Genomic DNA, 23,575 nt, shown 5'->3' on the forward strand with positions numbered 1-23,575 from the left:
TGTACTCAATCAATGTTTGTTGAATGAATAAATGAATGAATGAATTGGTTGAAAAGGTATTATGGGGTAACATAAATAACACAGGGCACTCTCTTACTCTTCATGGTCTTAATAAAGTACTTAACTTTTCCTTGCCTCAATTTTTTCATCTGTAATATAGGGATATTTAAAAGTTCCTTTGCAAAAATGTGGAAATAGTAACAACAAATATAAAGCATCTGACCCAGATGGCTTTTTAGTAAGTGGGGTAGTTACTATTACTAGTATTATTAATATTATTACCATTATTATTACAATTATTAACCAATCCTATCCAACTCCCCTCCTCCTCACTATAGCAATGGCACAAATAGAACTTTAAAATACACACACAAAACACAAAAACCATGCAAAGCAAGAGAAAGCTACTGAACTGTAGTTCCTAATGTCCTCCTAGGTTATTATACATAATCTATGCTTAGGCTAGGAAAAGAAAAGAACCAACTTTATTTATGTCTCCAAAGATACCATGATAAAAGCCAAACAGGACAGGAAGCTTACCAAATAACTGACTGTCTTTTCTCATAGTTGAATGCTGATCATTCCAAGCATAGGACCATATTTCCAACATTCTCAAGAACAGTACCCAAAGAATGGCCATACAGAAACCCATCCTCATTCTTCTCAGTGACAGTAAGTCTGATCCCCCTCTGTACAGCAGATAAACTTGAGCTCTGGGTAAAATTTTCTTTTTTAAAAGAATTATTTTTATTTTTTGGGGAGTCCATTAGTAGGTGCGTATATGTATGGGGTCTGGGACCAATTTTCTAACCAGGAAGGAGTCTCATTCTGTAGATCACTTACCATTTTGGTCTGCTGGTAGATTTCACCATAGGGGCCATCCCATCTCTATAGAGACTCTTGGTTTTACTGAAGTTAACAATGTTGAAAATGACCCTCTGAAAAAGAAAGAGGGAGAAGTTCATCTTAAGACTATGCTATGCAAATTGCAACTTCCTGATAATTAAGACAGGAAATAAGAAACAGGGTTAAAGGCAGCCATATGGACTAGCACCCAACTGTATAGTGAGAATACACAGTGCTCATGAGAATGTAATGTGTTTGTGCCAGCTAAGCATAGTAATTATGCATTAGCTCTGGAACCTGGAAACTTGAATTTTAGTACCAACTCTACTGCTTTTGAGTTGTGTGGCCTTGCCAAGCTACTAAACATCTGTTTCAGTATCCTGATCTGAAAAATGGGAATAATAACAGTACCTACTTCATAGGACTCTGAGGAGAATTAAATTAATATACGTACAGTATTTGGAACCATACTTGGCACATAATGAATGTCATATAAGTTTTAGTTATTATTAATTGTACCCTTTCTCTTGGCTGACCTAGAATTTACATAGAAATAAATCATATTATCATCAGGGTAAGAGCAGTACATTTAAAGTTCAAAAACACTAAAAATAGTAACTAAGAACAAAATTGAAATTAAAAGATTCTACAACTACTTGAAACCCCTTTGACTAGAACTGGAGGATATATATCCTCTTCTGTACCCTCTTTGTTATTTTCTACTAGTGGTCGGGGTACTAGGCTCAACTCTAATCTTAGCATACGTTTATAGCGCCATAGGTACTTGGGTAAATCTCTCCCCATCTCTGGGTCTTATCTTTAAAATGAGTGATTATGACATTCTAGATGCCTTTCCAAGAGGATAGTATAATTTTAAAAGATCAGATCTTTGTTTTAGCAAACAACTTTGTGGTAAGAGGGGAGGGAAGATTGTGAAAGAGAAGAGAAATGTGATAAAAAGACACTTGAAACCACTGAAATAGTCCAAAGGAGAGATGATGAGAGCTACAGGTAGAGCAGCCAGAATACCTCGAGAGAAGAAAAGATTTCAAGAGGTTACCACAGGCTAGCCTTTCTATCTAGGGACAGTGAAAAAAACAAAAACATAAAAATTCATGTATTATTTTATTCAACAAATATTTATTGTGTGAGGTATTATATAGTATCAAGTGACAGTAATTTTATATACTTTTTTAAACATTGGAAATATTCTCCTATAACCATAAAAAATAAATACGAACATCTTCATTTAATAAATGTAGAAACTATGGCTCAGAGAGGTTACCTAACTTGATTGAATTCATACTAGTAGATGACAGACTTGATATTTGAATTCAGGGGATAAACTGATAAGATGTCTATGATTTTTACTCTTGAGTTAATCACTAAGATTCCAAAATTCCATAAACCTACACAAGTCTATTTTCCAGGGGCAAAAAATAAATTTAATGGTAATTATTCAAGTCTTTAAAATTTTGTTTTGTTAAAAAAGAGAAAATCAAAACTATTTCCTCTGACCTCATGCTTAGGACTATAATAAAATGCTTTGTCCCATGAAATAAGCTTTGAGGGATAACTTGTGTTTTCCTTTCTCCCAGAGACCCAGCCATTTACCCCATCTCTAGGCATTTTAGTTTCAGGCCTCTCTTCTGTCATTAAATTAAGTCATCGAGAATGTCCAAGGTTGTTCCATTATTAATAACCTAGACCTGCCTTTTGCCAATTCAATTACTTCACTCAGGGACTTGGCTAGTATCTGATTTAAGAAAATCAATATTGAGGGGACAAATGGCCTTTGAACCTAAGAGGGCATAACTCCCCCGCCCCCTGCCCGCTTTTTTTTTTCTGAGATTCCAGTTGTCAGATCCATTTCCAGTGAACCTGGAAGCCATACTGCACTTTCAGGATCTAGATTATTGATAAATACAGAGAGAAAGCTAATAAAGCAATGATGTAAACATGTGAAACTGGAACAAAGAAATGAGAAATAAAGTGAAATATACACTGATCATTCACATCCTACTGTGTGCCTAGGAAATTTCCCAGGTATTTTAAATATGCTATATTATTTACTTAATCCATTTATAAATAAAAGTTTATTTTAGCCCAGTTTTAGATGTGAGGAAATTGACTCTTAAACAAAGTGGCTTGTCCTCCAAAAATTCCCAACCTATTGGTAGAGCTAGGACTTAAATCTTAGGTGTTTTGACCATAAAGATCATACCCTGTCTATAATATTACATGGAAACAGTAACATCATTTCTTACCATTCCCTGTTCAAGTATTTTTCATGTTTTCTAGCCATTTAGCAACATCGCTTGTGGTAGAGAGATTCAAAAGTATATGAAAGCAGACAGTACAGGAAACACTGAATTTCCATATTTTATACTTAATCATTAGTTTTTACTCAAAATGAATAAGAAGACGTGGCATCCATAAGATAATGGTAACCACAACAATAATAATAACAATTTCTGAGCACACACTATGTACCATAATCTGAGTTAAGCACTTCATTCACATTAGAACAATGTTTTATATATTAGAATAACCTAGTTGTAAATTAGAATCACTCATATAGCTTTTAAAATGACAGATGCTTGGGCCCCACCCCAGAGAGTCTGATATTTGATGCATTATCTCATTTGTTTTGAGGATAATGAACTTTTTGAGACAGGAACTATTTGTCACCGCTTATTTACAGATGAGGGAGTGGTAATGTGATTAAGCAAACTAAAACCATATAACTAATAAGTAGCAGAGCTAGTATTTAAACCAAGTCTGTTGCCTCAGAAGAATAAGATTATAGACTTTTTAGCCAGATACACTTGGGATTGAATCCCAGTTTCACGTTCTGTGAGTTTAGGAAAGGTAATTCTTTTTTTTTTTTTTTTTTTTCTGGACATTGATTGTTTGCATCCAAGACTGAGATGGTGACAGTATCCTACCACAGTTGTTGTAAGAATCTATAAGATTATATAAGTAAATCACCTGGCATATTGTATCTAGATCTAAACAGGTGTTCAGTATTTATTAAGCCTTTCCCTTCTCATCAATAAAGCCAGATCTTTGGGTACATTACAATGTCTATCTTTCTTTAGATTAAAATTTTAACCTGAGCTTCTTGTTTCAGTAATATGGTGCTCTATCAGAGTTCTACAAATAGCGACCACAGTACACTGTTAGTCTAAGAGTAGGTATAACCTTCAAGGCAGTCATAGGTGAGGAATGGAGTACAGCCCATCCTGACCAAGGGGCTTATGGTGCTACTGAAAATGTGAAAGTTCCATTTCAGGTATAGGCCAAAGAGTGGTCCAATGTGGGTAAAGGTATCGTGAACAGCCTGTGTGCAGTCCTAAAGAGAGGCCTTGATTCTCTGTCTTGTCACATATGCAATACTTTTGTCAAATCATAACTACATTTCCCATTTAATATTGTTCATGCTAGTTGCAGAGACTATTCTAATGGGATTACAACAAGCTAAAAAAAAGCTTATGCACAGCAATGAAAACTATGAACAAAATGAAGAGACAACCTCCAGAATGGGAGAAAATATTTGTAGACTATCCATCCTACAAGGGATTAATAAACTGAATATATAAGAATCTCAAACAACTCGATAGCAAACAAAAAAAAGTAAAAATGGGAAAAAGACATGAATAGACATTTCTCAAAAGAAGACATACAAATGGACAGTAGGTATATGAAAAAATTATCAACATCATTAATCATCAAAAAATGCAAATCAAAACCACAAGATATCATCTTGCCACAATTAGAATGGCTATTATCAAAAAGACAAAAAATAAAATATATTGGTGAGGATGTATAAAAAAAGGAATACTCATATATTGTTGGTAAGAATGAAAAGTAGTACAGGCATCACAGAACACTGTATGCAAGTTCCTCAAAATACTAAAAAAAGAACTGCCATGTGATCTAGAAATCCCAACACTGGGCATATATTCAAAGGAAAGGAAATCTGTACATCAAAGAGGTATCTGCACTCCCATATTTATTGCAACATTATTTACAATAGTCAAGATATGGAATCAACCTAAGTGTGGATCAATGGATAAATGGATAAAAAATGGAATATTATTCAAAAATACATACACAATAAAATGTTATTGAAAAAAGGAATTAAATCCTGTCATTTGCAGCAACGTGAATGAAACTGGAGGTCACAACATTAAGTGAAACAATCCGGGCGTAGAAAGACAAATATTGCATATTTTCACTCAGATGTGGGAGCTAAAAAAGTAGATTTCATAGAGGTAGAGAATAGAATGCTGATTACCAGAGGCTGGTAAAGAAGTTGGAGGATTAAGAGAAGTTAATTAATGGGTACAAAAATACAGATGGATAGAAGGAATAAGTTTTAGTATTTGATAGTACAGTAGGAAAATTATAGTTAATGACAATTTGTTATATATTTCAAAATAGCTAGAATAGAATTATAATGTTCCCAACACAGCAAAAAGATAAATGTTTGAGGGAGAGGGCAAGATGGCCGACTAGACTCAAACAAGTGGAATGGCTCCGATGGAGGGACTAAGATGACTGGCAGGCTTTAAACAGATCTTCAGAGGGGGCACTGAGAGTGGATGGAGGAAAGACACAGAAGCTGGGCTGAAGGGGGGAAGAGCTGGGAATCCTGAACAGGTTACCACACACAAGAACTAATTTTTTTTTTTTTTTTTTTTTTTTTTTTTTTTTTTTTTTGAGATGAAGTCTCATTCTGTTGCCAGACTGGAGAGCAGTGGCATGATCTCAGCTCACTGCAACCTCCACCTCCCGGGTTCAAGCAATTCTCTTGCTTCAGCCTCCTGAGTAGCTGGGACTACAGATGTATGCCACTACACTTCGCTAATTTTTGTATTTTTAGTAGAGACAAGGTTTCACCATGTTGGCCAGGATGGTCTTGATCTCTTGACCTCATGATCTGCCCACATTGGCCTCCCGAATTGCTGGAATTATAGGTGTTGAGCCACTGCAACTGGCACAGAACTCATTTTTTGAACCACAACAGCTCTGGGGCACTGGAGTTGCCCACTTTCACAACCAGCCTCTGGAACTCTGGCAGGAGGAGAACCCTCGACCACCATGGACAATTGAGGTGGCAGGGAGAGCTGCTTTGAGAAATGATAGAAGTAGCAAGCCAGCTGATGTGGAGCTCACAGGGTTTGGTGCAGGACCATCTCTAGTGGAGCGCAGCCAGGGACCGCCATTCCCCTAGGCTTGACTTGGTCTCATAAGAGACTTTATTGCTAGGGGAACTATTGGTCTTGATCTTTGCAGAACAATCTTCCATATCAGATGGGGCTGGTCCAACCTGAGCACCCTTTTGTCTGCTGGCCATTCTTGGGTCCCTGGCCATTCCTGGGTTCCCAGTCTGGCCATGTCTGCTTACAGGACAGTCTTGGTTTCCCTGGGGCCTCAAACCATATCTTCTGTGTGAGCAGACCATGTCTGACTGGTGAAGAGCTCCAGTGAGGCAGCTTCAATGGACATGCACCAGCTGCACACTCCTTCCCCATACTGCAGCTTCGCCTTGGCCCACGGCAACTCCCCACATCACTTTGCTGGTGTGTGTATGCATGGATGGATTTTGTTTTACTTGCCCTTCCACACACATAAGTGCAGTCTGCTCCCTCTCCCTTGCTAATAGCGATTGCAAATGGAGGCTTGGCGGGTGCAGAGCACAGTGGAACCTCTTACACCATTAGCAATTACTCTTGCTTGAGGGGCACAGAGAAGACAACCAGACCTGCGCCAGCCCCAGAACCCCATCCCCAGGCCAACATCACCTCCAATGCAACCATGCACAGTCTCCAGCAGGGGCCCTGCCTCCTCACAAACTTCACTGCCTTACCACTGTAGTGAATGCCTGCAGGGAAGCAGGCACCCCTGCATCTGCCAGCACTCCACTGCAGCTGCTGTACCTCAGTTCCCCTAGAACAGTGAACTCCAAAGCTTGAGCAGCTAGAGAACAAAGTTGGGGCCTGATACAAGACCCTCAGAGTTAGAGCACACAGTCCAGGAGTTGGGAGCTGAGTGTTGGCTCTCTAAAATCTACAAGAAACGAAGCCAGTTGGCTAAATCCACCTTATACCACAAGCCCTCAAGGTCATCGAACAGGATAAAAAAAAAATCCAAAGGTCAACAACCTCAAAGACTGCAGGCCACAAAGATGAGAAAAATCAGTGCAATAACGCTGAAAACTCAAAAAGCCAGTGTGTCTTCTTTCCTCTAAATGACCACATTGCCTTTCCAGCAAGCATTCAAAACTGGACTGAGATGGCTGAAATGACAGAAATAGCATTCAGAATATGGATAGGAATGAAGTTCATTGAGCTACAAGAGTACACTGAAACCCAACAAAGGGAAAATAAAAATCACAGTAAAATAATGCAGGAGCTGACAGACAAAAATAATCAGTATAGAAAACAAGATAACTGAACTGATAGAGCAGAGAAACACACTACAAGAATTTCATAATGCAATTGCAAGTATTAATAGCAGAATAGACCAAGCAGAGAAAGGAATCTCAGAACCTGAAGACTGGCTTTCTGAAATAAGACAGGCAGACAAGAATAGGGAAAAAAGAATGAAAAGGAATAAATAAAACCTCCAAGAAACATGGGATTATGTAAAGACATCAAATATACAACTGACTGGTTGTCCCTGAAAAAGATAGGGAGAATGGAACCAACTTGGAAAAATTATTTTAGGATATCATCAATGAGAACTTCCCCAACTTATCTAGAGAGACCAACATTCAAAGTCAAGAAATGTAGAGAACTCCAGTAAGATACTTCACAAGAAGATAATCCCAAGACACATAGTCATCAGATTCTCCAAGGTTAAAATGAAAGAAAAAAATGTTAAAGGCAGCTAGAGAGAAAGGTCAGATAACTTACAAATGGAAGCCCATCAGACTAACAGCAGAACTCTCAGCTGAAATCCTACAAGACAAAAGAGATTTAAGGCCAATATTCAACATTATTAAATAAAAGAAATTTCAACCCAGAATTTCATATCTGACCACATTAAGCTTATAAGTGAAAATGAAATAAGATCCTTTTCAGACAAACAAATGCTGAGAAATTTGGTACCACCAGACCTGCCTTATGAGAGCTCCTGAAGGAAGCACTAAATATGGAAAGAAAAAACTATTACTAGCCATGACAAAAACACACTAAAGTACACAGGCCAGTGACACTATCAAACAACCACCTAAACAAGTCCACAAAATAACCAGCTAACATCATGATGGCAGGATCAAATCCACACATATCAACACTAACTTTAAATGTAAATGAGCTAAAAGCCCCAATTAAAAGACACAGAGTGGCAAGCTGGATAAAGAACCAAAACCCAGTGGTATGCTGTGTTCAAGAGACCCATCTTACAAGCAATGACACACATAGCCTCAAAATAAAGAAATGGACAAAAATCTACCAAGCAAACAAACACACAAGCAAACAAACAAACAAACAAACAAAAAAACAGAAAAAAGAAGAGGTTGCAATCCTAGTTTCTGAGAAAACAGACTTTAAACCAGCAAAGGGCAAAATGACAAAGAAGGGCATTACATATGGTAAAAGATTCAATTCAACAAGAAGATCTAACTATCCTGAACATATATGCACCCAACACAGGAGCACCCAGATTCATAAAGCAAGTCTTAGAGGCCTTCAAAGAGACTTAGACTCCCACAAAATAATATTGAGAGACTTTAATACCCCACTGACAATATTAGACAGATCACCTAGACAGAAAATTAACAAAGATATTCAAGACCTAAACTCAGCACTGGATCAAATGGACCTGATAGATTTCTAAAGAACTCTCTACCCAAAAATAATGCAATATACATTCTTTTCATTGCCACATAGCTCATACTCTAAAATTGATCACATAATTGGAAGTAAAATGCTCCTCAGCAAATACAAAATAACTGAAATAATAACAGTCTCAAAGACCACAGTGCAATCAAATTTGAAATCAAGACTAAGAAATTCAATCAAAACCATACAATTACATGGAAATTGAATAATCTTCTCCTGAATGACTTTTGGGTAAATATCGAAGTTAAGGCAAAAACCAAGAAGTTCTTTGAAATTAATGAGAACAAAGATATAACTTACCAGAATCTTTGGGACACAGCTAAGACAGTGTTAAGAGAGAAATTTATAGCACTAAATGCCCACACCAAAAAGTTATAAAGATCTCAAGTAAACAACGTAATATCACAACTAAAAAAGAACTAGAGAACTAAGAGCAAACAAATCTCAAAGCTAGCAGAAGACAAGAAATAACCCAAATCAGAGCTAAACTGAAGGAGGTTGAGACACAAAAACCCAAAAGATCAATGAATCCAGGAGCCACTTTAAAAAAAAGTAAAATAAAATGGACTGCTAGCTAGACTAATAAAGAAAAAAAGAGAAGAATCAAATAAACATAATAAAAAATAATGAAGAGTATATACCACTTACCCCACAGAAATATAAACAACCATCAAAGACTATTATGAATACCCCTATGCACATAAGCTAGAAAATCTAGAGGAAATGGATAAATTCCTGGACACACATACCCTCCCAAGGCCAAACCAGGAAGAAATTAAATCCCTAAATAGACCAATAATGAGTTCTAAAATTGAGGCAGTAATACATAGCCTACCAACCAAAAAAAGCTGAGGACCAGATGGATTCACAGCTGAATTCTAGCAGATATACAAAGAAGAACTGTTACCATTCCTACTGAAACTATTCCAAAAAATTGAAAAGGAGAGAATCCTCCCTAACTCATTCTATGAGGCAGGCATCAACCCGATACCAAAACCTGGCAGAGATAAAAAAAAAAAAAAAAAAAAGAAAGAAAGAAAGAAAGAAAGAGAGAGAGAGAGAGAGGGAGGGAGGGAGGGAGGGAGGGAGGGAGGAAGGAAGGAAGGAAGGAAGGAAGGAAGGAAGGAAGGAAGGAAGGAAGGAAGGAAGGAAAAAGAAAATATCAGGGCAATATCCTTGATGAATATTGATGCAAAAATCCTCAATAAAATACTAGCAAAGAGAATCTAGAAGCACATCAAAAAGCTTATCTGATACAATCAAGTAGGGCTTATCCATAAGATGCAAGGTTGATTCAACATACACAAATAAATAAATGTGATTCATCACATAAACTGAACTAACATAAAAACCATGTGATTATTTCAATAGATGCAGAAAAGACTTTTGATAAAATTAAGCATCACTTCATGTTAAAAACTCTCAACAAACTAGGTTTTGAAGGACAATACCTCAAAATAATAAGAACCATTTATGACAAACCCACAGTCAACATCAATATTAAATGGGCAAAAGCTGGAAGCATTTCCCTTGAAAATTGGCAGAAGACAATGATGCCCTCTCTCACCAATCCTATTCAACATAGTGTTGTAAAACCTGGCCAGGGCAATCAGGCAAGAGAAAGAAATAAAGGACATCCAAATAGAAGGAGAAAGAGTCCATCTATCCCTGTTTCTAGATGGCACTGTCCTCTCATCTCAGCTCTATCATCTCAGCCCAACTCCAGTAAAGTCTTGGGATACAAAATCAAAGTGTAAAAATCACTAGCATTTCTATACCACAAAACAGTCAATCCACAAGCCAAATCAGGAATGTAATCCCATTTACAATTGCTACAAAAAGAATAAAATACCTAGGAATACAGCTAACAAGGGAGATGAAAGATCCCTATGAGGAGAACTACAAAACACTGCTCAAAGAAATCAGAAATGACATGAACAAATGAAAAAACAGTCCATGTTCATGGATAGGAAGAATCAGTATTGTTAAAATGGCTATACTGCCCAAACCAATTTATAGGTTCAATGCTATTCCTATTAAACTACCATGGAGATTCTTCACAGAACTGGAAAAAAAGAAAACTATTTTAAAATTTGTATGGAACCAAAAAGACCCCAAATAGCCAAGATAATCCTAAGCAAAATGAACAAAGCTGGAGGAATCACACTGCCCAACTTCAAACTATACTACATGGCTACAGTAATCAAAATAGCATGGTATTGGTATAGAAACAGACACATAGACCAATGGAACAGAATAGAGAACCCAGAAACAAAACTGCACACCTAAAACTAACTGATCTTCAGCAAACCTGACAAAAACAAGCAATGGGGAAAGGATTACCTATTCAATAAATGGCGCTGAACAACTGGCCAGCCATATGTAGAAGATTGAATTGGACCCCTTCCTTACACCATATACAAAAATTAACTCAAGATGGATTAAAGACTTAAATGCAAAACTGAAAACTATAAAAACCCTGGAAGACAACCTAGGTAATGCCATTCAGGACATAGTCACAGGCAAAGATTTCATGACAAAGATGTCAAAAGCAACTACAACAAAAGCAAAAGTTGATAAATGGCATCTAATTAAACTAAAGAGCTTCTAAAAGCAAAATAAATTATCGGTAGAGTAAACAGACAACCTACAGAATGGGAGAAAAATTTTTGCAAACTATAAGTCTGGACAATGGTCTAATATTCAGCATGTATAAGGAATGTAAATAAATTTACAAGAGAAAAAACAAACAACCCTATTAAAAAATGGGCAAAAGACAAGATCAGATGCTTTTCAAAAGAAGACATACATGTGGCCGAAAATCATGGAAAAAAGCTCAGCATCACTAATCATTAGAGAAATGAAAGTCAAAACCACAATGAGATACCATCTCACAGCAGTCAGAACGGCTATCATTAAAATGTCAAAAAATAGATAATGGCAAGATTGTGGAGAAAAAGAAATGAGTATACACTGTTGGTGGGAGTATAAATTAGTTCAACCATTTTGGAAGACAGTGTGGCAATTCTCCAAAAACCTAAAGACAGAAATGTCATTCGACCCAGCAATCTGATTACTAGGTATATATTCAAAGGAATATAAATCATTCTGTTATAAAGACACATGCATGCATGTGTTCAGTGCAGCACTGTTCAAAAAGCAGAGACATGAAATCAACCTAAATGCCCATCAATGATAGAGTGGATAAAGCAAATTTCATACACATACACCATGGAATACTATGCAGCCATAAAAAGAATAAGACCATGTCTTTTGCAGGGACATGGATGGAGCTGGAGAACATTTTCCTTAACAAACTAAATCAGGAACAGAAAACCAAATATGGCATGTTCTCACTTGTAAGTGGGAGCTAAATGATAACACAAGGACACACAGAGAGGAACAACACACACTGGGGCCTATGGGAGAGTAAAAAATGGGAGGACAGAGATCAGGAAAAATAACTAATGGGTACTAGGCTTCATATCTGAGTCACGAAATAATCTGTATAGAAACCTCTATGGCACAAGTTTACTTATGTAACGAACTTGCACATGTACCCATGAACTTAAAGGTTAAAAAAAACACAAAACGTAGTAACAAATTTTTTAGAAAAGATAAATGTTTGAGGTAATGTATATCCTAATTACCCCGATTCGATCATTATACATTCTATACATATATCAAAACATCACATCTACACCCAAAAATGTACAATCATATCAATTAAAAATTATATAAAATTTAAAAAGGCATTTATTGATACAAAGTCAATAATTAAAAATCAATTATATATCTATACACTAACAGTCAACAATTAGAAAATAAAATTTTATGGTGATAACAATTATGATAGTATCAAATATCAGATACCTATAAATAAATATAATCAAAAGTACAAGACTTCAAAACGAAAACTATAAAACATTGTTGAGACAAATCAGAGTGTTAAGTAAATGGAAAAATCTATCATAGTCATAGATTGAAGATTCATTATTAAAATCTATGTAATTCACTAAAATCCCATTGAAGGTGTCTGTGTCTGTGTTTATGTGTGTTTACGCACCTAAAAGTTGACAAGTTAATTAGAACATTTATAAAGGAGTTCAGAAGGCCAACAAAAGCAGCAACAGACTTTTAGATAGCAAGACTTACTGTAATGTTATAGTAATTAAAACAATTTAGTTTACATTGCTATGGATCTGTATAGCTAGACCAATGGATCACAACAAAGAGCCTGGGAATAGACTCAATACATATCAAAAACATGGTAGATCAGATGAAAATCTGAACTATTGATGAATGGTCCTAGATCAATGGGCCATCCATATGGAACAAACAAAGCTGGATCTCTACCTCACACCAAATACAGAACTAAAACCCAAACACATTAAGAAATAAAATGCACAAAGCAAAACACAGCAGATTAGTTTATGGACTCAAAGTATGTACGTTTTATTACACAAAGCACCAGAAGCATAAACTAAGAAGGAAAAGATAGACATATTTGAGTATTTTACAAAACAAAACTATGTAAAAAGATACCACAGAAAAATGAAAATGAAAGCCAATGATTGAAAAAAAAAAATAGCGTAACCCTCACAATGGGTTAATATGCAAATTTATAAAGAACTACTATAAATCAAAATATAAAAGACCAACAATACAATAAAAAATAGGCCAAGTATATAATCAGACAAGATATAGAAGGAGGAATGTAAAGGTTTGTAAATTAAATATATGAATAGATGATTGCTCCACTAGCAGTTGAGGAAATATAAATTAAGAAAATAATGAAATTTCTTATCCATCATATAAGCAAAAAAGTAAATCTAACATCAAGTTTTAGCAAATCTAATAACAAGTATTGGTAATTATGAAAGAACAATGATTTTGAACATTGCTGGTAAGCATGTAAAATAGAAGAGCCTCTTTAGAGGGGTACTTGGCAATAAAGATGTTTATAATTTATAACCTAGCAATTGTACTTCTATGTGTTTTCCTTAAACAAATTTTGCACATTGTGTAAGGAGACACATACAGAATTGTTCACTGTACCACTATTCATTTATAATAGTAAAACAAAAAAGTAACTAAAACCACTTAATTTAAAAAACTGGATAAATTGTGGTTCATTAGTACAAAATACTGTTGAGCATTTAAAATGAATGCATTAGAGCAACACTTATCAACATAGAGAAACTTCCTAAAACTATGTTTAATGAAAATGGCAAGCATTTTAACACAAAACAGTAGTATATTTGTATATTTGTAGTGTATTTGTATACTTGTATATAATACAAGTATAATAAAAGTACAAAATTATACATGGTAATAATAATTTCAGAAATTTGGTAACTTCTGAGAGAAAGAAAGAGGTAAGCAGAGAGGAGGTTAGCTATATCCGTAATGACTTAGTTATCAAAATCAATAAAAGCAAGCAGGATCTGAAAGATGACAAAATGTTAATATCTGCTTTATTTTATTGAGTGTTTTTATATTATTTTATGTATATATGAAATTTCCCTAATTTAAAATTTAAAAAACTTTAATTCATGAGAAACTAGTGTAAAATATGAAGTAGTAGCATAATGTAGTTTTTTTCCAAATGGTTAGTAAGTTGTGCCAATATCATTTACTGAATAAGTCATTCCTTTCTAATTTTAAATGCTACCATTTCCATATAATAAATTTTTATATGCTTGGGTTTATCTCCGGACTTCAATTTCTTTTCCACTCATCTGTATGTTTATCCTAATGACAGCCTCCCATAATTTTTTTTTTTTTTTTTTTTTTTTTGAGACAGAGTCTCACTGTGTCACACAGGCTGGAGTGCAGTGGTGCAATCTCTGCTCACTGCAACCTCTGCCTCCTAGGTGCAAGCAATTCTCCTGCCTCAGCCTCCCGAGTAGCTGGGACTACAGGCGCACACCACCACACTCAGCTAATTTTTGTATTTTAGTAGAGACAGGGTTTCTCTGTGTTGCCCAGGCTGTTCTCGAACTCCTGAGTTCAGGCAATCCGCCTGCCTCAGCCTCCCAAAGTGCTGGGTTTATAGGCGTGAGCCACCATGCTCGGCCCTTCCAATAATTTTGATGATTGTAGTTTCATGATATGTTTCAATTTATATTATGGCAAATCTCTAGTGAATGTTTTCCTTTTAAGGTTTATTTGGTTTCATTCAAACTCAGTTATGGTTATTTTCTTTCATAATTCATTTTGTTTATGCTTCTTTACTATGTTTTAACATTTTTTATTATAATATAAAACATTTCCTTAAAATATTTTCACATTTTTCCTTCTTTATTTAGTAATCTCCATATCATTCATCCTAGTTTTATATTACAAATGGTTATATTTAAACTTCAAAGTGAATTTGAGTCCATAACTTAGGCATGAGTATTTTTTATTATGAATGATGTCAGTAACTCCTTTGAGACTAACGCTTGGCACTTAACCTACTCTGATAATACAGAATGTTTATAACTCAGTGGGGAAAAGCTGTTTGGAGTATGTCTGATAACATGTTCTAACCATATGGCACCATGTACAAAGGTTGGTGTGAATTGGGCAGAACTACACAGAAGTTTAGGATGAATCTGTCTCGGTGTCATGACATATAAAAGATTACATAGATAATATGGTATGGGACTGAGTTGGGGATAAAATCTAGCTCTCTGTTTGTTCAGAGATCAGCTCCTTCAGCTCCTTTACTTCAGCTCCTTTACTTCAGAGCCATATTCCCAGTTTTTATATTGCCTATTGGGAGCACAACCTGATTCCCAGCATTGTGGAAAGAAATGCTGGAGTTTCAAGCCTACTTCTCACTATGTGATTTATCATCTTTCTGAGCCTGTTATTTGTAGGGAGGAAACTCACACCCATCTGGTAGCGTTCTTAGAATTAAATATAATTGCCAAGACAATGTGTTCAGGGAACAATAAAAGACTACAGATATATGTACATGAGCCTATACATTTACATACATTGCATACAATGCATAGATATGTTGCATATATATGTATAGCTTCATGTACATACATGAATATGTACATGTGTATATAGACACATATGTATACATATATGTGCATATATGTATGTAAGGATATAGAGAGACAGATCATATGTATGATTAAGCTAAGTCTCCTGCCCATGAAGAACCAAAAAGTTGCCACCTGAAGTCTTCAAAAAATGCTGAACAATCCTGGGCCTCATATATCAAAAGCATGGAGTCTAGATAATCACTATGTGAAAAATGAATCCTTATCTATTATAAGTTGATGTTGAAGAGTCACAGGGAACCAACAAAGTTTGTTAATTAGCTGCACCTGTGTCTTGTTAACTGGAAATTGTCAGAATCTTCACACAGATACTGCAGTCTGACAGAGAGGGTAAAAAAAAAATGGCTTGCAGATTGCACATTAGAAGATTCTTCTTCCTCACTGAAAACTTGTGAGAAGGCAGCCAAAAGAGGTAAAAGGGGAATGGAGCAAAACATTCTCATCAAGGGAAGTTTAGCATATCAAACAAGGGCATTCGCAATATGACAGAAAGAAGAAAAAGATATTTCAAGGAGACTCTTTCTTCTCCCTACTCAAAATAAATATCCACCAACATTCAGACAAAAAAAAGCCTCTCTTTTCCTCAATCTGACAGCATTTCCTACATAGAATTTTGTTCTAAATTTTAGCACTAATTTAAAACATATTCATTTAATCATAATTTTAATATTTATTAAATAAACAGTTATGGGTTTCCTACTCTGCTTTGTGCTGAGATTATATACATTAATAAGACTGGGCCCTTTGCCCTTAAGTGAGGAAAATAGACATGTAAAACACACACACACACACACACACACACACACACACACACACACACACACACACATGCCGCTAAGGCAGTCTGCAGCCAGCCTAAGGGAAGGAGAGGTGAATTTTTACTGAGAAATAAGGACTGGTCAGGCAGGAGAGAACACATGGAAGACATTTCAGTCATAGGGAGCAACAAGAACAAAGCCTAAGTGGTAATTCTAGGGCTGGGTAGGGCAAGAGATGAGACTGTGTCATTAAGACAGATGAGCATGTTAAAAAGTTTTAACTTTCACTGAAAGCAATATGAAGGGCCTATTGAAGGGGTTTAATTGTAGGTGTGAAAGGTTCAGATCTGTGTTTCAGAAAGAGCACCTAAGACTGCACTGAATGACTGTTCCAGGATTTATACTGTTCTCTGCAGAGTCAGCTGAATAAGTAAATGCTCTACTCTGAGGAAACTCATACTCCTAAGGAGAAAACAAGCAAGTAAACAAGTTATTGCAAACCCAGAGTCATCAATGCAAAACTAGAAGAATATATCAAGAACTCTCGGAGCTTTGGGTATAGTGCACAGATAAGAGTGGTTACATCTGCCTGAATGGGAAGAGTATACTTTCTTTTGAGCCACTTCCCAAAAGATGATGTGCAGTTCTGAGTCAAATCACTTTGCAATTAGTACCACAGTGCATTTCCCCTCCTAGTTGTTTCCCCTGCATAGAGGTGCTACAGAGTTAATAGGACAGATGAAATAAGAGGTATATACATCTGTTTTTTTTTTTTTTTTTTTTTTTTTTTTTTTTTTTTTTTTTTTTTTTTTTTTTAATGGGCTACTCATCAGGCACAGGGAAAGAAGCTATAGGTTTTCTCAGTGCTTCTGAAATTCTCAAACAGGAATGCAATGCACAGGTTTCTAAACTCTGGCAAAACCAAAATCCCTTTCCTTTTTCTTTTAAACACACACACACACACACACACACACACACACACACACACACACACACACACAATAGCTCCCTCTATTGCACAGGCTGGAGTGCAATGGTGTGATCATAGCTCATGCAGCTTTGAACTCCTGGGCTCAAGTGATCCTCCTGCCTCAGATTCCCAAGTAACTGGAATTATAAGTACAAGCCACAGTGCTTTGCCTTCTTTTTAAAAATTTCTTCAGTACCTCCTTTGAGCGGGCCTTTCTACCTGCTGCATGATTTCTCACACGGCTATCCACTTCTGGTTTCTATTAGGTATATACTTCGATTGGCTTGTGTTATTTTATAATAAAATGAGGAAGGATTTGAGTCCTAGATTACCTTGCTTAATGGTGGCACAGCCTCGTATTGATGAGACATTTAATGATAGTCTATTTTCTTACAAATGCATACAAATCATATGTGCTAGACTGAAAGTTGTTCAGAATTATTTTGCTTACTCTATCCATATTCTTTATACTATGATTTTGCTGCTCCTCCCATCAAAAGGTGACCCCTTTGAATTTGGGCTGATCTTGTGATTGGTTTTACCCAATAAAAACTGGTAAAATGATGGTATAGCAGCTTTAAGCCAAGACCTCAAGAAGCCTTGTGTAGTTCCATATTCTCTTTGAAATCCTACTATCAGCATTTGATCAAATCTAGCGTAGGGTGACAGTGGATGAGACCACATTGACTAGAGCTCAATGATTCCAACTGAAGCCATCTTAGACCAACATATAGACAGTTGACTTCCAAATATATGAGAGCACCCGGACAAGATCAGCAGATTGATCTACAGTTGATCACTAATACAGAAAAAGCATCTGGTTGGCCTATGGACTTATGCGCATTAATAAATGTTTACTGTCTTAAGTCACTGGTTTTTGGTGTGCTTTGTTATGGAAAGAAATCAAAATATTTTATCCCAAAATATATTTCTTTGACATATTTTGAGATGGCTGTTCAGAGAGCCAACACATAGAAATAACCGTGTAAAGCTCTATTTTGTGTGGGAAATCTGTGTTTGCAGAGGATTTGAATTGATACAACCAGGCCTTTCCTTTCCCAGACCCAGAAAATATTAACTGAGAGTCTGACACCTTTAAAGGTCTGATAATAACATTTACCATCTGTTCTGTCTGAAGGCTACTACCTGTGAGGTTTCATTTACATAAAAGACCATGTTGTTAGTCAAGTCCCCTCTTCTTTCCCTTCCATAAGCTGTCTTGCCACCATGTCCCAATTTACCACCACAACCTGTTTTGGCCATGCTCTGAGCCCCCATTCTTCCTATAAGATCAAGGTGGTATATAAGGTTCTGCATCCCATTGGGAGTTAGGGTAATCATTTTATGATTTTTCCTCTATGTACATGTTAATAAATTTATGATTCTTTTCTCTGATTAATCTGCCTTTTGTGAGTTGATTTTTCAAACAAGCTTTAGAGAGTGAAGGGGAAGTTTTCCTTTAATCCCTGCAATTTTGGCACTGTGAGCAGAATACCACAACGCCACTCTTCTTGAACCTGCAGTTAAGGGAACCCAGGACCTGATAAACTGATAAAAGAATAAGAATTTCTTAACAGCCAGGCTCCAACCTCTCTCTGTGCAATCTGGTCAAGCAGATGGTAAAAATCACTGTTTGTCTCTCTTTCCTCTGCAAAATTTTGATTAACGGGAGAAAAGGATTTGTGTGACTAGTCTTGGGGATAGTGACTTTGGTGTACTTTTTGGTGCTTTCTGGCATGAATATTCATATTGTTTGGTCTCTCTTCTCCCAGAAATAGTTTTTCCTTGTCCTTGTTTTTCTGTACTGTTCTGTCATAAAGAGGGGTAGTGAGTGAGATTCCCTCTCGTCTTCTTTTATGTCCTTGAAAGCTCACTTGTGACCAAGTAGGAGCTTGCTCTCTTGGTTTCTGCCATCTGGGGGGCATGATTTTAGGTCATGTCAGGTGGCCAGTCTCAAATTGGCTGGAAACCCAAACACACTGTTTATTCCAAGCATGTTAAGCTCTCAGGGGGATATTTTTTTTCCCACAACCTTTGTTGCTTGGTTAGTTCTGGGAAAGTCTAATCCTAGGAGGTGCTACATGGTATTACAAAATTGACAGGTCTGTCACTGGTGGGTTCTCACAAACTCATGGGTTACACAAACACCGTCCTCAACTGTCTGTTACAACATCCTTTTGCCTATTCCTGGGAGTAAAATTTTTTGTGGGGTGGGGGATCTTTAGGATTGCTTCTTCTATTTCATCTCTAGAAAACACTTATTTTTCTAAACCTAGAAAATTATGTCCTGGGCTTTCCATAAAGAGGTTATTAGACTGAGTCACTACTGGAATAAGTACATCATTGGAAATTCTAAGTATCAATGGCAAAAAGATCCTTTAAATTTGACTCCTCAATTTTAGAAAAGGAGAGATTTCTTATTCTAAACAATTCATGAGAACATCAAACTAAAAGAAAAACATAATAGCGCCATGACTAGTCTTAAAATTCTCTTGACAAAATTAAAGAACAAAAATCTAACCTAAAATAAAGTTAAAGTCCTTTGAAAGCTCAAACTGCCAACTGTGGATTTCCTATGGGATTCACAACGAAGGCTACTCCACCTTGTAGTCTAGTCGTTAAAACTCCACACTTTCACTGCCATGGTCTAGGTTCAATTCTTAATCAGAGAACCAGTCTATTTCAGTTGATATTTATGTAACTTTTCATTTTCGAAGGTAACTATTCATCTTGTCCTTCCATGAGCAGCTTTTGATTTCTTATATTCTTCGATCTATGGGGGCATATGGGACTTTGCAACTTTGTGTATAGATGATCAGTTAAGAAGCTGAGACCCCAGTAAATACGGCCAGAGAGATGTGGGTTGTACACCACTTGCACATAAAACTTTTCTTTCTGTAAACTGTCTTTGGGGTGGTTCTCGATCTTATGAGGTAGGAAGGTACTTTTGATTTAAAAAAAAAAATCAAAAGCCAGAAAATTCAGCTGTTTGTCCTAAAATCTGATAAGAAGAGATTTCAAAGGGTTGTGTTTTTTCTAGTTCAAAGTCAACTCAATTAAAAGATAGCACACACACGTGCGTGCACACACACACATGCGTGCACACACACACGTACGTATACATATCTAAAATACTTTTGATGTTCTCTCTTTTCTGATTCTGTTTTTAGATTTTTTAGTCAACTAAAACCCTTTTTAAATTATGTATTTTGTCTGTCTGTTCAATTTCTTTCTTACAAAATATTCTACCATTTACTTTTATTCCTTCCTACTCCTCCTTCTTCTCCATCTTTGGTACCACATAAAAAAATCTAAAAGAGATTTCCAATGACTTGGACCTCTTAATAAACTCAGAAAATGGTACCCCTTCACCCCATTTGTGGGGCCTTCTATTTTCTTTCTAGTTTCAAGAGTCATGGGATACTCTCAGGTCTAAAGCTCTACTGTCTTTTACAATAAATTATTTCATCTCCTTGGCTTTTGAGGGTACCAAAAGTTACTTCATGCTGTGACAGAAAACTTGGCCTTTGTGTGTACAATGGATATCAGGTCACTGGTGAGAACTACAGTTTTGGAAGTGGCTGTCAGTGGTTACAATGAATGTTACTTGTTACATTGTCACAATAATGTTATTACTACAGGAGGCCGCTCATTTCTTTGTGCACTTACTTTTAAAAACATGCAGTTTAAATACTTAGAAAACTGTCTTTATAACGGAGTAAAATATAAAAGTGTTGTGCAGCCCAGTCCCATGGTGTTTCCCTCTTTTTGGAGACCCAGGGTTCAGCATAAAAATAAAATCCTTGATTTTAAAAAATCTAAATTCCCTGCCTTCTAGCTGTGTCTACTTTTCATGTATATAAATTATTAGGCTCCAAACATGACAAATGCTAATAATTTAAATTATTGGGCCCTGTTCCTTAATGGGCTCCACCCTGAGCACAGTGGTTCAATTAAAAAACAAAGACTGAATTAAAAATTACTCATCTAAATAAAATTAGTCTTCTTATAAAATCCAGTGGTAAATTCCTATGATTTTATGTTACCTTGACAAGTGTGTTTAATCTTCCTCTAACACACCTAAACTTTTTATTTAAAAAGTTAAAATTGTCTATGTGCTTTACATATAAATTTACTACGTTGTTTTCTCTAAATCTCAGTAAGGGGCTTTGGCCATGTGTGACAGATAAACATTAACACTTTACATTTAAAAAGACACCGTTTAAATCCAGCTGTCCTTTTATACTAGTGACTTATGCCAATCTCATAACTAAAATTTTAAAATAAAAACTGTAAAGTCTTTATGCCTGTCTATATCTTTACACATACATGTGTATATGTCTGTTTATATACTATCTGATACCATTGACTTATAAATAAATATTCATTAATTAACCAGTCTAATACTTGTCAAGTTCATATAATTTTAACAATCTATAGTAAATAAAGATAATTTTAAAATTGTTAGTAAAATAAAATACATCTTAAGGATTTAGTTTACACATTTTTGCCTGGGTGTATTAGTCAGACGAGTTTATACTGTCTCTACTAGATGTTTTAAAGTTACAAATATGTTACTTCCATAATATTTTCAAATACTTAATTTGTCTGTGAGCTTATGTCTTGAAATTTGAGCCTTTAAATCCTAAGGTCTAGAGAAGTGGCTATGGCAAGGCTGGGGACACTCCTAGGCAGTATTCTCACAGGCCCAGAGCAGTGCCTCCTGGCTGTGATGGGAAAAGTTAGATCCACCAGACATTGTCTTCATTACTCTAACTTTTGTCATTGGCTCTAAATCTGGCACATGATTAAAATTACCAACTTCCTAGGTTTTTCACCAAAAAATAAGGGTTACTGAGAGTTAACATTATAAGTAATATACATAATTAAAACTACTAAATATAAAATAGTCTATATAAAAAGTATATTAAAAATAAAAATATTTTTATAAAAGAATATAAACGTGGCTTTTGTTAAAAAATAATTTTGTCTAGTTTAGAAATTTGTATGTTACTTTCAATAAAAAATAATAAAACTAAATACAAAAATATTTAAAAATTATAAGAAGTTATACAAGTTTATCAAAATCTTTTGTGTATACTCAAAACTCATTAAAATTAAGTTTGTTTATAAGATTTTATTAAAATTAAATTTAGTATTAATATACTAATATGAAGGAAGAATCTAATTTTCTATTTTAAGTAAAATTTTCATACAATATTAAAAAATATTTTTGTTTACTTTTATTATTTATTTATTTTTTGAGACGGAGTCTTGCTCTGTCACCCAGGCTGAAGTACAGTGGCGTGATCTCAGCTCACTGCAAGCTCCACCTCCTGGCTTCACTGCATTCTCCTGCCTCAGCCTCCCAAGTAGCTGGGACTACAGGTGCCCGCCACCACACCTGGCTGATTTTTTTTTTTTTTTGGTATTCTTTTAGTAGAGACGGGGTTTCACCACATTAGCCAGGGTGGTCTCGATCTCCTGACCTCATGATCTGCCTGCCTCGGCCTCCCAAAGTGCTGGGATTACAGGCGTGAGCCACCATGCCCGGCCGATTTTTGTTTACTTTTAAATAAACTACCCAAGAAAGAGAGAAGACAGACAGATTGAGTTTGCCTCATACTGTCTTTACTAGGTCTTTTGATTATTTGGGAGACAGCCTCTTCTCTATTAATAAAGTTTTTGCTTTTTAAAATGTCTGAATTATCACTTTGGCTAAATGAATATTTTACAGTAAACTGTGCTCCTATTTTGATATCAACTGTTTTAAACCTTTAATATTTGACATACTTCCCACAGTCATATTTCAAATTCTAAATTCAGTGTTTAGACCTGAAATTAACTTTTCATATATTAAGGCCCATAAGAGTTCAAGAGAGATATATTGGAATTATATCACATGTTACAATTATATAAAAAATCGCCAAATAAAAAATGATATTTAATTTTTTTTGAGTTGTACTTGTAAAAATGTATTATTAATATGTGTTCTAAAATTGTATGAGATTACTAACATACTGATGTGCTTTGGTATATGTTAACAGTAACAACTATGATTATTATGTCAAATTGTATGCCATAGAA

The 23,575-nt window shown here is 35.6% G+C and overlaps 1 protein-coding gene across 4 annotated transcripts in view; it reads right to left on the minus strand.

The window, feature by feature from the left end:
• The window catches only part of AGBL4 (ATP/GTP binding protein like 4), a 1,510,388-nt gene that overhangs the window by 748,981 nt on the left and 737,832 nt on the right, over window positions 1-23,575 (minus strand). For all 4 annotated transcript variants that reach the window (XM_030942932.1, XM_030942931.1, XM_030942930.1 and 1 more), the window contains exon 4: window positions 844-938. In XM_030942932.1, coding sequence (XP_030798792.1) covers window positions 844-938 — 95 coding nt within the window. The remainder of the gene's footprint in view (window positions 1-843; window positions 939-23,575) is intronic.

The sequence above is a fragment of the Rhinopithecus roxellana genome, chromosome 12 (assembly GCF_007565055.1).
Source record: "Rhinopithecus roxellana isolate Shanxi Qingling chromosome 12, ASM756505v1, whole genome shotgun sequence".
Classification (NCBI taxonomy): Eukaryota; Metazoa; Chordata; class Mammalia; order Primates; family Cercopithecidae; genus Rhinopithecus; species Rhinopithecus roxellana.